Raw genomic sequence first — 16,480 nt, 5'->3', positions numbered from 1 at the left:
TTCTGTTTGTTTGTTTGTTTTTGAAGTATAGTTGACCTACAGCACTCTGTTAGTTCCTGTTACACAAAAGGCGATTTGGTATTTCTGTGCATTTCAAACAAATCACCAATAAGTTTACTTAATGATATGTTACCATACAAAGATGTTATGTAGTTATTCACTGTATGTCCCAACTGTACATAGCTGTCTTTATATGTGGATTATTTTGAATTATTGATCTAAGTTCATGCATTTTAACAACCCAGCCTTTTTACTGCTCCTCCAACTCATGTTTAATGTTTTAACATCGTATTTTACATCTTTTGTTTTGTGTATCCCTTAACTCTTTATTGTGGAGAAGGCAATGGCACCCCACTCTAGTACTCTTGCCTGGAAAAATCCCATGGAAGGAGGAGCCTAGTGGGCTGCAGTCCATAGGGTCGCTGGGAGTCGGACAGGACTGAGCGACTTCACTTTCACTTTTCACTTTCATGCATTGGAGAAGGAAATGGCAACCCACTCCAGTGTTCTTGCTTTGAGAATCCCAGGGACGGGGGAGCCTGGTGGGCTGCCGTCTATGGGGTCACCCAGAGTCAGACACGACCGAAGCGACTTAGCAGCAGTAGTAACAGTAACTCTTTATTGAGGATAGAGATGATTTTACTACTTTTGTCTGTTAACCTTCCTACTTGCTTTATACATGACTCATTTACTACCTTTACTGTATATTTGCCTTTACCAATGAGATTTTTCCTTTTGTAGCTCTCATGTTTTTAGTTGTGGCCTTTTCTTTTTTACTTAGAGAAGTCCCTTTAACATTTCTTGTAAAACTGGTTTGGTGATGCTGAATTCTTTAGCTCTTGCTTAAATGTAACAATTTTGACATCTCCATCAAATCTGAATGAAAGCCTTGCCAGCTAGAGATTATTAGTTATAGGTTTTTCCCTTTCATCATTTTAAATATGTTGTGCCACTGTCTTCTAGAGAGTTTCTTCTGGAAAGTCAGCTGATAGCCTTACAGTAGTTTGTTTCTTTTCCCTTGCTGCTTTTAATATTCTCTCCTTATCTTTAATTTTTGCCATTTTAATTACAATGTCTAGAGTGATCCTCTTTGGGTTGATCCTGTTTGTTGATCCTCTCTGTGCTTCCTGGATGTCTTTTTTCTTTCCCAGGTTAGGGAAGTTTTCATCTATTATATCTTCAAATGTGTTCTCTTCCTCTTCTCCTTGGGCAGCCTTGTGTTCATACACTGGATGTTGTACCAGGGGTCTCTTAAACCGTCCTCATTTCTTCTTATTCCTTTTTCTGTTCAGCCTTAGTTATCTCCACGATTCCATCTTCCAGCTTCCTAATCCATTCCTCTGTATCATCTAATCTACTGTTGATTCCTTCTAGTGTATTTTTCATTTCAGTTATTCTTAATTTTTTTTTTTTGGTTCTTCTTTGTATTTTGTAACTCTTGTTAAAAACTTCTAACTTCTTACTCTGTTCATTTAGTCTTCTCCTGAGTTCTTTGAACATCTTTACAATCATTACCATGAACTCTCTATTTGGTAGATTGCCTTTTCCACTTAGTTCTTCCAGGGTTTTATCTTGTTCCTTCGTTTTGAACATATTTCTCTGTTGCCTCATTTTGCCTAATTTATTGTTTTTATTTGTGTGTATCTGGTAGCTTGGTTAGGTGTCCTGACCTTGGAGAAGTGGCCTTTTGCAGGAGACGTCCTGTGTATCCCAGCAGTGCACTTCCCTCTGGTCACCAGAGCTGTATGCTCTAGGGGTGTCCCATGTTTGGGCTGCATGGGTCCTTCTGTTGTGGCAGGCTGGCTGCTGTGGGAATTCTGGGAGGTGTGGCTGACCCCTGTTCTGGTTGGTTTCCAGGCCCTGTGTTGTGTGGAGGCTGCCATACATTGGTGGATGGGGCTGAGTTCTGGAGCGGGTGGTTCCAAGGCTGGGGGCCTGGATGTGTTGTCAGTCTGCTGGCAGGCAGGGCCAGTTCCTGACAGGATGCTTGCAGAATCTGGTGTCCCAAAGGTGGTGTTGGCATGCCGGTGAGTAGGGCTAGATGCTAGAGTAGCTGCAGGGTCTAGGTATCTTGGATGTGGTATTAGCCTGCTGGCAGATGGGACTGGAGCCCAGGACATCCTGGGGCTATTGCCAGCCTGTTGGTGGGCACAGCTGGGGCCCAGGGTCTCTGACTGTAGGGCCCTATGGGTCCTTGGGGCTGGGGCTAGTGCCAGCGTGCTGGTGTGGGATAGGGCGCAGGTCCTGGGCACTCAGGTAGACAGGACTGGGTGGCTGTGGGTTCTGGGGTCTTAAGACAGCAGACCTGCTGGTGGGTAAGGCAAGTCCCAGCACTTATCAGCTAGAGGGAGAATTCCAAAGTGGAACTTTCTGTGCCAGTGTCCTTGTGGTAGAACAAGCTCCCCAAATTGGCTGCCTCCAGAGAGTACTCCTGCCTCTTGTCCTCCAGGATCAGCCCAGGGTTCTGACCCAGTCTCCTTTCAGGTTACTGCCTCTGTCCTGGGTCCTGGGGCACGTGAGATTGTGTGTGTACTCCTTAAGAGTGGTGTCTCTCTTCCCACAGCCCTCTGGCTTTCCCAAAAGTAAGCCCTGCTGGGCTTCAAATCAAACTTTCTGGGGGCTTATCTTTTTGGTGCAGGAGTCCATGTGGAGCTCAGACCCCTTGCTCTTTGCGGAGAACCTCTGCAGTTGCAATTATCCTCATTTGTAGCTCAACCACGCAGGGCTGTGGGTCTTAACTATTCCATATCTCTGCCCCACCTACCTGTCTCCTTGTGATTCCTTCTTTAGTTTTAAGGACTTTTCTGCTAGTTGTTTGATTTTTCTTACCAAAAGTTGCTTTGGAATAGTTGTTATTTTGTGTGCCTGTGGAAAGAGGTGAGCTCAGGGTCTTCCTGCTCTGCCATTTTAGCTAATAGAGTAACCAGGGTGCTACTTTTAGTGAGCATCTTTAATATCTTTCCTGTGATATTATTGCCCACCTTTAAATCAGGGCTTGCTCCCATGTCTTATTTACTTTAGGACATGAACTGTGGAGTAATTGTTTATCTGACCACACACCTGCTTCAAACTGTTGTTCCTTTTTGAAAACCCCATGCTCCTTTGAGAGAGAGGCACGTAATCAAATGTAACTCCTCTTTGCTGATGTTTTTGGATCTTTTACCTGTCATTCACTGTTCTTTTAGCCGCTTTCCCTCTTTCTTGATAAGGAGGGAGTGATTAACTGTGTTACATGTTGCTGATGGAAGGAAGTGACTGAGAATGGCTATTCATGTCACCAGTGACTTTCATATCATTAAGAGTGGCTTTAGTGGAGTATCTAGGGAAACTGGACACAGTACATCCAGACACCAAGATTTACATGTAACGATGCCTGGCCTGGGGACATTTAAAAAATTTACTGATTAAACCTTAGAATCTGAGGTTTTGCTGTCTGATTTGACACATTCAATGAAGTTTTTTAATAAAACAAGTATGATTTGAGATAATCATGATTCATCTTTTTAGGTGGCAATTCTCGGACTGCAATGGTTGCTGCTCTGAGCCCAGCTGATATCAACTATGATGAAACTTTGAGCACTCTGAGGTACTCCTGTTTGATCTCAATAGCTAATGAAAACACAGTGTTCCCCATAAGTCATCTTGTTAGGCCATGGGTTGTCTTATGCTGTGTGGGTAGTTGCTTGAGTAAACAATGACCCATCCCTTTTATAACAGGGAACACACATACAAAAACACAAACCTATTTATACTTTTCAGTTTCATTGAGAAAAGTAGGAACTTTTTCATAGGAAAGATATTAAATTTGCTTTGGTGAGATTTTTGGGTAACTTTTAGATAATAGTAAAAACTTATTAATATTTTCTATAAAAAGAAGTGTCCCCTTCTCATGTTTGTCATTATAGAAGTGCTTACTCACATCATAACAAATAATAAAGTTGTGAGTACATGTAATACTTTAAAAATTATGGACAGAATGTTCACTAATAGGATAGTTTTGTATATGATTAGGTTCGATTACATTAATCTGAAACTTTCAACTCTTCTCTCATCAAAAACATTTTTGATATAATGGAAGAAACACTATATAGTCTAATAAATTAGTTTCGATATATATTTTGATATTAGTCCCTGATATTTATTTCCTTTGTGATCTTGAGGAAATCACTTAGATTCACTGAAGCCTTTTCCCACATCTTTATAAGGTACTAAAAATAATGCTTTCTACATATGTATTTTTACTAAGGCTCATAAAAATATGTAAACACTCAAGCTGTTTTTAGAAATAATGGTATGTTACTTATGAGAAGTAGAGCATTTAAGGAATGGCAAAAATGTGTCTTCTTTTTGGATCTAGATACGCAGATCGTGCAAAACAAATTAAATGTAATGCTGTTATCAATGAGGACCCCAATGCCAAACTAGTTCGTGAATTAAAGGAGGAGGTGACACGGCTGAAGGACCTTCTTCGTGCTCAGGGGCTGGGAGATATTATTGATAGTAAGTGAATTAAGGACCAGCACAAAATCTATTCTTTCTAGGGCTCTTAAACTTAGAGTTAAGGAACTTGATGAAACTTGATGATAAAGAGTTTTTTGGGTTTTTCTTAACCTTTTAAGGAGTCCATTGAGGGTAGTTCCCTGGTGGTATAGTGGTTAGGATTTTTGGCTTTTACTGCCATGGCCCAGGTTCAATCCTTGGTCAGGGGAACCGAGATCCCAGAAGCTGTACAGCATGCCCACCCCAAAAGCTCATTGAAAATGATCTCAGAATTTCTTTTATGTACCCATGTATCAGGTTTTGAACTCATGAAATTACTTTTTAAAATGTTATGTATCATTACTTATATTTGTTATTGGATTTCTATTTTAGATCAGCAGTGAAGTTTATTTGGATTGTTTATTCTCACTGTGAAATTAATCACTTCATAAAATTGTTACTTCAATTTTTTGTTTTTCTGTTTTGGGTTTCTTTGGATTAATGTAGTAGTAATACTGAATATATTTGTAAGAAACCCACCATTCCAGTCTCCTTTCAGATAAGATTTACCTTTGAGTGGTTAAATGCCCCCCAACTCACTCCTTATAAACTTATGAAGGGGCAAATAACCAAATCTTGTCAAGTTCAAGAATTAGACTTCCAGAGAGTCTTACAATGTTGTCTTAAAATGACTCTCTAACCTCAGTGATCTGCCTACAAAATGTCTAATCAGAAGTTCTGAGGGAGTTAACTAGAATATTCAGTATAATAGTATATGAGTTTACTTAATAAAGCATATTTTTATTTTTTGAGTTTCAGATTAATATTATTATTTGGCATTCTAATAAGATTTTCAAGGCCTCTTCTAGTTTAGTTCTTCTTACTGATTAACACCTGAATTTAAATGAATACATACTCTTTGTAAAATGATAGTATGTTATTCTAAGTGTTAATTATTTTCAGCTTCCCAAATACCAAATACTGCTCTGTTCCCCCTCTATGTCACTACTGAACCTGAACTTTGACCCTTTTTGTATTTTCCCTCTTGCTTACCTTCAGTTGATCCATTGATCGATGATTACTCGGGAAGTGGAGGCAAATGTGTGTATCTCATGTATTGGTGGTTTCCAGTACTCTGACTTGTTACTCTGCCTCTGCTGGATCAGCCTTAAGATGAGCTTTGCATGTCAGCGATCCTAACAGGGAAATCCCAGACAGAGCATAGTAGATTCAGAAATTATTCCTATTTTTGTCCTTTTCCATTAGCAGAACAGACTTGCTGAATTTCAGTCTGTGGCTTGAATTAGGTCAAGAGGCTTAAAAACCTCTTATTGCTTTACTCTTTAGTTTTTCCACTTTAGTTTTGTGTGATTAAATTGAATCCAAACTCATAGATGGTGATGGTAGTGATGACAGCAGCTCACATGTATTGAGTGTTTATAATGTGCCAGGACCTATTCCAGGTAACCTGAATATATTATCTCTTCTAAACCTGTCAGTGACTCGCACAAAGTTCCTTTTTTGCCCGCTTTTCCAAAGAGGACACTGCTGCCCGGAGTGGCTAGTTTGCACTAAATGAGATCCCGTGGTTTCTATGTGGTCAGACTGGATAGTATAACTAAGAGCCCTCATTTTTAATCATTATGGCACCTTTTTTGGCCTCATGATCCCTCACGGTCTGATTACTTGTTAGAAAAATCCTTTTAAAATAGCTCTCTAACTCTGAGCCTTGGTGTATATATAATTGAAAGAAGTCACTTCTAGTTGGCCAAATCTCTGGGCTAGAGTAGCTCTGTGGTGTTGGATTAGCTCTCACCTGTGCTTATGCCAAACATATTTCCTCCAGATCTTGGACCTCAGCTTACTTGATGATTAGGTAAACTTTTTTACTCATTCATGAATTACAAATTAAATTTTTTAAAACTTGGGTGTCAAAAATGTGTGCTTGAAATGAGGACTTTTTATAAAGGGATCACACCTCATTACTCTCTCCATATCTATCACTCTTTTAAGCTAACTCATAAATGAATAACTCAAATAAATGAAGAATCTTGATTTGGGGGTGATTCAGTTTTAGATTTTTGTTGGTTTGTTTGTTTCTATGGGAGATCATGTGATAGGGCTTGGCAGATACAGGAGAAGCCCAGTGCAGCCCTGGCTGCTGTCTTGAGTTTCGGCCTCTAAGGCCCTGTAATGTCCTAACCCACAGCGACTCTTGGATCGGAACTGCTCTGTCTGAGATTTCCGAAGCCAGCTGGTTCTGGTGTGGGAGAGACACCCTTTGTTCTTGCTTTTGTGCTGCAGGTGCTGCTGCTGCCAGCTTGTTGCCTCACTTTTTCTGAGCAGTTGTGGCATCTCCCAAAAAGCTATGCATGACTGAGTTTTAATTCTGTGTCCATGCAGGAGAACAGCCCTGACGACTGAGTTTCCGTTTCAATCACTGCACTTAATGCCTTATAGGGCTTGCATGTGTCGGCTGGACCTTCCATCCTGTTCTTCCCCACCTTGCTGCTACCACCTGGTAGCTAATTTTTTGCAACAGTTCTTACCCCCACCTCCCTTTTAAAATTTGCTTGTTTTCCTATGTTCTATTTTTGCAGATGGTGGTTCTCAAACTGTCTTGAAGCAACCACTGGTTTTAAGGGGATTCAGGAACTGGCCTTGATTAAGTTCACATGGGATAGACTCAGAGAAAACTAATAATATTTTTTCTGACTCTTTGTATTGACTCATATCCTTTAAAGAAAATTTACTTAGTTTTGATATGAATTTTGAGCAGTATAGATTGTCTTACATATAAACATGAGCTAATTTAAAAATAAGAATATATCAGTACCTATGGATTTCCTCTGGTGCCTACTGGAGAAAGATGACTAAGGAAGAAAAGTACAAATGGCAATTTAATGAGTTTGTTGTTTGTGGCTCTTTTTACCAAAACTAAGTTTAAAAGCAAAACTTAGAATTCTGTTAAAGACTTAAGTAAATGAAAGTATCTCCCTAAAACTTGCATATCATACTAGGAACTCGGCTTCTCAGTAACTCATGGTCATTCTGTTAGGCAAAGTGAGAGCCTTACTTAAATTAGTAGATAATCAGCCTTAATTTTTGCTTGCTCCAGTAGATGAACATGAGCTACACCGGATTTAATAATTTGCTCATTGTTCACTCATTGTTCATCCCTGTTGAGATAATTAGCTCTGAGTTCTTAGCCAGGACTTATACAAGACTCCTGTAGTTTCTGCACTTACCTCTTCTTTTTTTAAAAGGTATATTTAAAAACTCCTTGTAAAAAAAAACAAAAAAAAAACAAAAACTCCTTGTTAGCATACAAAGAACACTACTAAGTGCTCAGATTTTTGTTTTAATGTAACATATTCTTGGGAGTTTTTCCTGAGTCCCTTAAGATACTGGGCCAGGCTGATGTGTATTCATATTGACAGATAAATGATCATTTTTTTTCCTTTGCTGTTGGAACTACTGGCATTTAACAGTTGTGTTAACCTAAGACATTACAGATTTGGAGCTGTGGATAGGATGGAAGGCAGGTAGCCTGGTTTTGTGGGGACAGGGCTTCAGCAGTGTCCTTGGAGGCTCTGTGCCCCTCTACCAAATGCAGTGTTAACCCATACTGGACTTTCTAGTTTCTAAATTTAGGAGTAGTTCTTAACCTCTCCAATGCCAGTATTAAAAACAAGACAGTCATGTTTGAGAACTGCCATCTGGAACAATTACAACTTGTCTTTGTATCATAACTTGTCTTTGTCTTGCCGCTTTAATGCTCTCCTTTCTTACACTGGTGTTCCTTCCTGTCTTTTTCCTTCTTCTGCTCCTTTCCTCTTTTCTACTTTTTCTGCCTTCCCTTCTTTCTGTCTCCTAGATCTGAAAGATTTTCAGAACAATAAGCATAGGTACTTGCTAGCCTCTGAGAATCAACGTCCTGGCAATTTTTCCACAGCATCCATGGGGTCCCTTACTTCATCTCCATCTTCCTGCTCACTCAATAGTCAGGTGGGCTTAACATCTGTGACCAGTATTCAGGAGAGAATCATGTCTACACCTGGAGGAGAGGAAGCCATCGAACGTCTGAAGGTAGGTAGTACCTACTCAGACTCAATGGAAGGTATTCTGTGTCATTCTACAAGGCAGAGTAAGGATGAGAAACCATTGAGATGTTGGTTCAGGACATGAAAGAACTTTCTGACTCTCAGAGGTGTCCTGAAATTACTGCTTTGTAAAGTGATTAATTTCTCTTCACCAGAATGCTTGAGTCTGACATGGGTAGGCAGGGATGGGAGGGAGAGTTGCATGGGCAGGTCAGAGGTTGGCCAGGCAAGGTAACTGATAAGTAGGTGTGTCCATCTGTCATGTCCATAAGTAGATATGTCCATAGTTTATAAGTCATGGTGAAATCGTTCAGTTAGAAATTTCATTGGAAACTAATTAATTAAACATTTGGTTTCTTTGGAAGATGAAATTCTGCAAAGTGCAGAATCTGCTTCTGTTAGTAAAATATGTAATCAAAAGAAGGTTTGCACATTTGAGTAGCTATACCAGCTTTATTCAGAGACACATGAAATTATATCTTCTGGAAGTTCATAGAAAGCCCTGTGATCACTGCAGTGGAAGGGCTGCCCCTCCTGTGCAGGTGCACGCAGGTCACGGATCTTAGTGCTGGTGCTGTGTACTGGAGTCCCGTGTGTGCAGGTCACCCGCCATGCCACCCAGTGGCTTTCTTGTCTGTCTCTGTGAATATGAATGTTATTCCCCCTCTGTGACTACAAGAGCAGACAGTTGTCACCTGTGGTGGCATCCATCACATCATCGAGACAGCAACACAAGTGCCTTTTCTTTTCGTGCTTGTCACTTCCAGGATGAGAGTTTGATGTGTCCCTTGTGGCCTTTGTATTCAAGAGTCCAGGGTGGGAAAAGCAGGGAGGGCAAAGAAACTGTAAGGAGCTGGGGGGTTGCAGCCCTGTGCCCAGCGAGCAGTCCTCGTCACGTGCACTCAGCATTCTTCACCACGGCTGCTCATTCAAGGACTGTGGAAAACAGTGACACACTTTGACAGGTTAACAATAGAAAAAGTTTGCTGAGCTTTTTTGCTAATAGGGAATTTAGCTTGATAATTGTTGATGCTTTCGTTTTGGTTTGCAGATGAAGCTGCAAAAGATGTTGAAGAATTGACTTCTGCCTCTCAATCAGCCTACCTTTTCTTTGGCATTTCAGTCACTTCTAACATAAGGTGCTTCAGAAACAAAAGTAATGATCTGGCTGCTTCCTTCAGGATTTGTTAGTGGAAAGGGGGGAAATTCTGAAACACCTGACAAAAAGGGACAGGGAGTGAGAAATCTTTTCATTAAATATTGTGAAGAAAAGGATAATTTCTGCGATGGTAAAATTGACTTTGGAATTTTACTGAAGATGTTAGTGAAGGCCTATGCAAGAATTGTTTTTTGTTTCTGTATTTTATCACGATGGGCATCAGTGACAAAAGTTGCTGTGTAGGGTTCTCTTCAGGCCAGTGGCAACATGCAGGGATTCTGTGGAAGGGAAACATGGAATCTGTCATTTATTGTAAAATGTCATTTTTCTTTGGAAATTTGGAGTCTTACTATTTGAATCTTTCTTTAACTTCCTTAAACACTACTTGATGTACAAAAAATTTTCTTCCCAACTGCTAAATGGAACCAACTGAAAATAATGTTGAATGTTAGGAGTCAAGATGTGGACCAGATGCTTTAAGTGTTAGGTCGCCCAGTATCTTCCAGATAGTTTCCAGGGAATAACACTGCCTTTATTCAAGGAACCCTCTCCCCAGCCTCCCTACTTCCCACCCAAAACTGTTTTATTACTTTTAGCAGAAATAAGTTTCTGTGTTTTAATTTTCCTTTAAGCCAATCTAAATGACATTTCCTTTTTTCACTAGCTTTAGAAAATAATTTCTTTATGGTTTTGCATTCAGTCTTATTTTTTAATGCAGCATGGTAGTAGTGTAAGCACCTTAGTTCTGCTCCTAGTTTGTGAATGGTGAGAATTCTGTGTCAGCAGACCTTCATTTTAATGCTGCAGGCAGATGACATCCTGTGTTCACAGGGCAAGGCAGTGGTTGTATGATAGAAATGCTTGCAGATTTCTCATTTTGGAGACTGTTTCATTGTTCTGAATATGAAGGAATGGCATTCCTAAGACATGACACTGTAGGAGAAAAATACTGTAATGGAAAACAGTAATACAGGAGGGTCATTCATTTTCCTAACATTTTATGTCCCTTTGTTTCTCTTTACTTTTGACTTTTTAAAAAAAGGGTCAGTTGGTAGAATACTTTTACACAGGGCGTTACTATTGCTTCATTCATTGAATATCCTGTTTCCATGTGGAAGAGACCCAGGTTATCCATCATAAATACCCTGGGCCCTCTGCACATCTCTGGCAAAGAGAGTAACATGTAACTGCTTTCTGTTTTTAGCTGCACCTCAAAGGGAGTTGAAATGTTGTATCCTTGATTTGAATTCTGACTTAAGAAGAAGGTTTTAAATATGTAGCAGTGGCTACTAGGTGGTGCCTCTGGTATTTATTAGTCTGGCATCAGTGTCAGCACTGTGAGTGCCATTGCTTAGGCTTTTAGACTATAAATATCCACAGATATCCATTACAGAAGCACGCAAGGGTAAATGCTGTGCTCCACAGCCTGAGGGCCCCACACTTGGAGCTGCTCACTCAGGAAGCAGGCTGCATTCAGTACAGTAAAACTTATCTGATGGCTTCAAGGAATGTTCTGTGTAGTAAGCATTTAACTATTTAAATATCTTAATCTAAACTATAATTTTTTTTTCTGGGGAAATTATTCTGACTTGTTCTGTGGACGTGTCTGCCATCTTAACTGATCATGATGAAGATTTATTTGTGTTCAGCATTATGAACTGACTTAATAGCCAGTGCTGTACAGATAGCCAGACAGACATGATATGAGATCAAAGGTAAAAGATGCCTGAGCCCAGCATGCCTGCAAGCCTAAAAAATGATCCTGATGTCACTCTGTTTTTCCAGGATTTTTTAATGTACAGTACCTGTAGGAAAGAAGACCTTTGAAGAGTGTCTCCTGGACTCCTCATTTCTAAAGCATGAATTCCAATTCAGTTTAATCTTAAATTCAGCTTCTAGAATAAGTTATAGGCAGCGCTGGATGTGCCAGGCCTGCCTGCAGAGTGAATTGGTGACTCAGACTGGAAGCTACCATCCTGTTGGCATCTCTATTTCATTTATACTAAGTTTGTCATTTAGCCTGGAAGAAAGAATATTCCTCACTCTTTCTTAATTTATGGTGAGCTATCTCATAGAATATCTTATCTAAAGCCTGTGGATTCTGCCTTAGTTGGAAGAAGAACACACAGGAAACGCAGCCATAGACCTGCCTCTGGGAGAAATGTAGCCTGAAGATAGTCACTTAGTTTCTCTGTGTTTCTAGAATGTCTCTGGAATAAGTGGCTTTTTCCAGGGCTGAAGTTTTGCTAAATGACACTCAACATTGTTTCCTCAGAGTTAAAAAAAAATAACTTTCTAGACAACATAAAAGTTGCAGCTTGAAGCTGTAATGAAAGAATGAAGGTAGTACCTTCCTCAGCTTACTCCTTAAATCTCTTTTCTACAAGGAGGTCATATTCTGACTTACCCTGCAGGTAGTGAGTAAAATTAGAGAAGTCACATCAGAGTTGGCAGCAAGATGGTAAGAGGATTCCTAGACAGTATTGCTATCTTCGGGTGAGTTTACAGTTGCCCCAGAATATCAGAAGAGTAGCTTTAACAGAGCCAGATAAACCTCAGCTCTGACATACTACTTCTCTAAAAATAACCAATCAGGAAAAATATGTATTTCAAGCATCTCATGGATCAGTTTGTATTTTATAACTGACATCAGTGTGGCTTGTGGACCACAGTATATAAAATAATCCCTAGTGCAAGTGCTGTGGTTTGGGCATCATGTTATCCTGGGCCTTTGTTTTTGAAGTTGCCACTTAACATGAAGGTTTCTAGCCAACTCTCTTTAATAAGCCTGAGATTCTTACAGGTTATGAGGCCTGCTTGTATTGTACTTGCCCTTTGACAGTCATTTGCAGAAGCATTAATGCTCCCCTATTTGAGCTGTTGAATAACTTTGATGGTGAGTTAGAGAGGCTGTTGACCACTTGGTGCTCGGTACCCTTCCTTTCCTGCCCGTCCTGTTTTGGAATTGTGTGCCTTTCTTGGCTGCTGGCCCTCTATGGCGGCTTGTGGTTCCTCCCTTGGCTGTGGAGTGGCCTTTGCACTGCAGATTGTTCATTCCTGTTGGAGGACTGTAGAGATGCTGTCAGGTAGCTATTCTAGTCTTTCAGTCTGTGAGTGTGTTCAGAGGATTAATGAGAGCCAGTTCAGGTGATTTTTGTCTCTGCCTTCCTGCCTTCCACTGTAGGCTGGCTGTAGCTTTTTGCAGTTTGTAACAGACTCATGTCTGAGTACCTCCTACATGGCCCCCTCTCTGTCTACCTCCCTGATGCTCAGGCCTTTTCTGAGTGTTTTAAGTTTTGTTTTTTGTTCGTTGTTGCTCCTCCTCCTCCGCCATTATCATCACCCTCCTCCTCTTCATGCCCTCCTCTGCTGGCTCCTGGACTCCTTTGCTATAGCAGTTGCTTCCATGAGTCTTTACTCTGGGCTTTTACCATGCTCTCTTCCTCATTCCAGAAAACCAAGTGCCAGGTGCCTTAGGGCGTTATTGTATTAAATCTTCATAGTTTCTTTCTATGTAGGTATTAATACTTCTCTACAGTAACTGTTCTACTCTTCTACAGTTCTACATTAACTATATTAATAGTCATCTACATTAACTACATTACATTTGCCAGAATGGGCAATGTTCAAACTACCGTACAATTGTGCTCATTTCACATCTAGCAGGTAATGCTCAAAATCCTTCAAGCTAGGCTTCAACAGTATGTGAGCTGAGAACTTCCAGATGTTCAAGCTGGATTTAGAAAAGGCAGAGGAACCAGAGATCAAATTGCCAACATCTGTTGGATCATAGAAAAGGCAAGAGATTTCCAGAAAAACATCTACTGCTTCATTGACTATGCTAAAGCCTTTGACTGTGTGGATCACAGCAAACTGGGGAAAATTCTCAAAGAGATGGGAATACCAGACCATGTTACTTGCCTCCTGAGAAACCTGTATGCAGGTCAAGAAACAACAGTTAGAACCAGTCATGGAACAACGGACTGGTTCAAAATTGGGGAAGGAGTACGTCAAGGCTGTATATTGTCGCCCTGCTTATTTAACTTTTATTTAGAGTCAGTACATCATGTGAAATGCTGGGCTGGAGGAAGCACAAGCTGGAATCAAGATCGCTGGGAGAAATATCAATAACCTCAATTATGCAGATGACACCACCTTTATGGCAGAAGCTAAGAAGGAACTTCATCTGCTTTATGAAGGTGAAAGAGGAGGGTGAAAAAGCTGGCTTAAAACTCAACATTCAGACAACCTTAAGATCATGGCATCCAGTTCCATCACTTCATGACAAATAGATGGGAAAACAGTGGAAACAGTGAGAGAGTTTATTTTCTTGGGTTCCAAAATCAGTGCAGATGATGACCGCTGCCATGAAATTAAAAGACGCATGCTTCTTGGAAGAAAAGCTATGATGAACCTAAACAGCATATTAAAAAGCAGAAACATTACTTTGCCGACCAAGGTTCTTATAGTCAAAGCTATGGTTTTTCCAGTAATCATGTATGGATGTGAGAGTTGGGCCATAAAGAAGGCTGAGTGCTGAAGAATTGATGTTTTTAAACTGTGTTGTTGGAGAAGAGTCCCTTGGACTGCAAGGAGATCAAACCAGTCAATGCTAAAGGAAATCAACCCTGAATATTTATTTAAAGGGCTGATACTGAAGTTGAAGCTCCAGCACTTTAACCACCTGATATGAAGAGCCGACCCCCTGGAAAAGACCCTGATGCTGGGAAAGATTGAAGGCAGGAGGAGAAGGGGATGACAGAGGATAAGATGGTTGGAAGGCATCACCGACTCAATGGACGTGAGTTTGAGCAAGCTCCGAGAGATGGTGAAGGACAGGGAAGCCTGGCATGCTGCAGTGCATGGGGTTGCAAAGAGTCAGACATAACGGAGTGATTGAGCAACAATTATTAATAGTTATGTTGGGGGATCACAGAGGCTTCATAAAATAGCCTGTTAAATGAATTTGAAATATTTTTTGAACTATGAAGACTTCTCATCCTGAATCACTACCATTATTGTTATCTTGTCATCGTTATCATCATCATCTGAGTTTCTAATTTTGTATCCATGACTATCATTTTCTCCTGCTTTTTGCATGTGTTCATCTCCCTTTTTGGTATCCCTTCTTCCTCCATTTTTTTTTTTTTTGGCCTGAACAGTTCCTGCTTGTCCTTCATTCACAGTATGAGTATCACTCAGCCTTGACTCATCCACCTTCCGGCAGACCTGTGAGCACTTCAGTTCCAACACTGAGCACACTGCCTGCTGTTCTCCTACCATTCCCATAACAGTCCTGCAACTTGCTGCTCTAGCTTTGCTGTTGTTCCTGGAAAATGCTAGACATTTCCCACCTATTCCCTCACACACCCGTTCTCTTCCTTTTGTCTGCTCGTGTAGAACCTTGTCAATGAGCCCAGTTCTGACAGCCCCACTGCAGATTGCTTTCTCCCCCTACATTCTCTCTTTTCTTTGCTTTATTTTTCTACAAAGCTCTTATCACAGTCTGGGATTCTGTAAACTCGACTTACTGATTAAAATGGATTGATTTTCTCAGTCTCTCTTCTGGAATATAAGTCTCATGAGAGGTAGAAATTTTGTTCCCTGCTACATCTTTAGTTACCTAGAACAGGGCTTGGCATGTAATGAGGTTATATATGATTACTGAATGAATGAATGATGATTACTTCTTTCTCTCCCTAGTATACAGTAAGCTCCTTGAAAACAGGAAACATGTTTTAGTCCTTATGTTTCTGGCACATAATAAACACTCAGCTGGAGATGGAAGATTGTCTCACTAGTGGCTACATGCCTTCAGATGAGATTAATATGAAGCCTTTCTATGTTGGGAATTGGGCTGTGTTCAAGGGGGTATTGTGTTGAAGGGGAGGAAAAATATCTTTCTTTTTACCCTTCTAGGTCCTTGGCTGGGGCTTCTGTAACAAAAGGCAGATTAACAAGTGAAAAGCCTACGAATTTATTTAGTATTTGTTTACATGACGTAGCTCAATGGTAAAGAATCCTCCTGCCAAATGCAGGAGATGCAGGTTTGATCCCTGGGTTGGGAACATCCCCTGGAGAAGGAAATGGCAACCTACTCCAGTATTCTTGCCTGGGAAATCCCACGGACAGAGGACCCTGGTGAGATACTGTCCATGAGGTCACAAAAGAGTCAGACATGACTTGGTGACTAAACAGCACCAACTGTGTGACATGGAAGACTCCATAAGGAAGACCCAAAGAAGTGTTAAACGTGAGCATTTTTATTCTAGGGCTTCCCTGGTCACTCAGACAGTAAAGAATCTGCCTGCAATGAAAGAGACCTGGGTTTGTTCCCTGCGTCGGGAAGATCCCCCTGGAGAAGGGAATGGCAACCCAGTCCAGTATTCTTGCCTGGAGAATTGCATGGACAGAGGAGCCTGGCAGGCTGTATGGTCCATGGGTTTGCAAAGGGTTGGACATGACTGAGTGACTAAACATAGACACTTGGTGAAGTGTGAAAAGTGATGGAAAAGTGTGATAGAACAAGGAGGAGGTGAGCTAAGAGTATTGGCACTGCAGAGAGATTGCTGGTTTACTTCCAGAGCTCAGCAGTAAAACAAATAGCACAATAAAGTGAGTCCCATGAAGTTTTTGGTTTCCCAGTGCATATAAAAGTTAACTTCACACTATACTGTAGTCTGCTAAGTGTGCTGTAGCTTTATGTCTAAAAAAACTATGTGCATACCTTAATTGAAAA

The 16,480-nt window shown here is 40.7% G+C and overlaps 1 protein-coding gene across 9 annotated transcripts in view; it reads left to right on the top strand.

Annotated features, from left to right (window-relative positions):
* The window catches only part of KIF1B (kinesin family member 1B), a 151,434-nt gene that overhangs the window by 52,927 nt on the left and 82,027 nt on the right, over positions 1-16,480 (top strand). For 5 of the 9 annotated variants that reach the window (XM_019976024.2, XM_070768875.1, XM_070768873.1 and 2 more), the window contains 3 exons: positions 3,508-3,586; positions 4,358-4,500; positions 8,435-8,568. In XM_019976024.2, the coding sequence (XP_019831583.2) occupies positions 3,508-3,586; positions 4,358-4,500; positions 8,435-8,568 (356 nt within the window). Of the gene's footprint in view, positions 1-3,507; positions 3,587-4,357; positions 4,501-5,538; positions 5,581-8,356; positions 8,569-16,480 lie in introns of all 9 variants that reach the window. The other 4 variants (XM_019976020.2, XM_070768870.1, XM_070768874.1 and 1 more) reach the window with 2 other exon arrangements.

The sequence above is a fragment of the Bos indicus genome, chromosome 16 (genome assembly GCF_029378745.1).
Source record: "Bos indicus isolate NIAB-ARS_2022 breed Sahiwal x Tharparkar chromosome 16, NIAB-ARS_B.indTharparkar_mat_pri_1.0, whole genome shotgun sequence".
Lineage (NCBI taxonomy): Eukaryota > Metazoa > Chordata > Mammalia > Artiodactyla > Bovidae > Bos > Bos indicus.
This window is presented reverse-complemented; position numbering and strand designations above follow the sequence as displayed.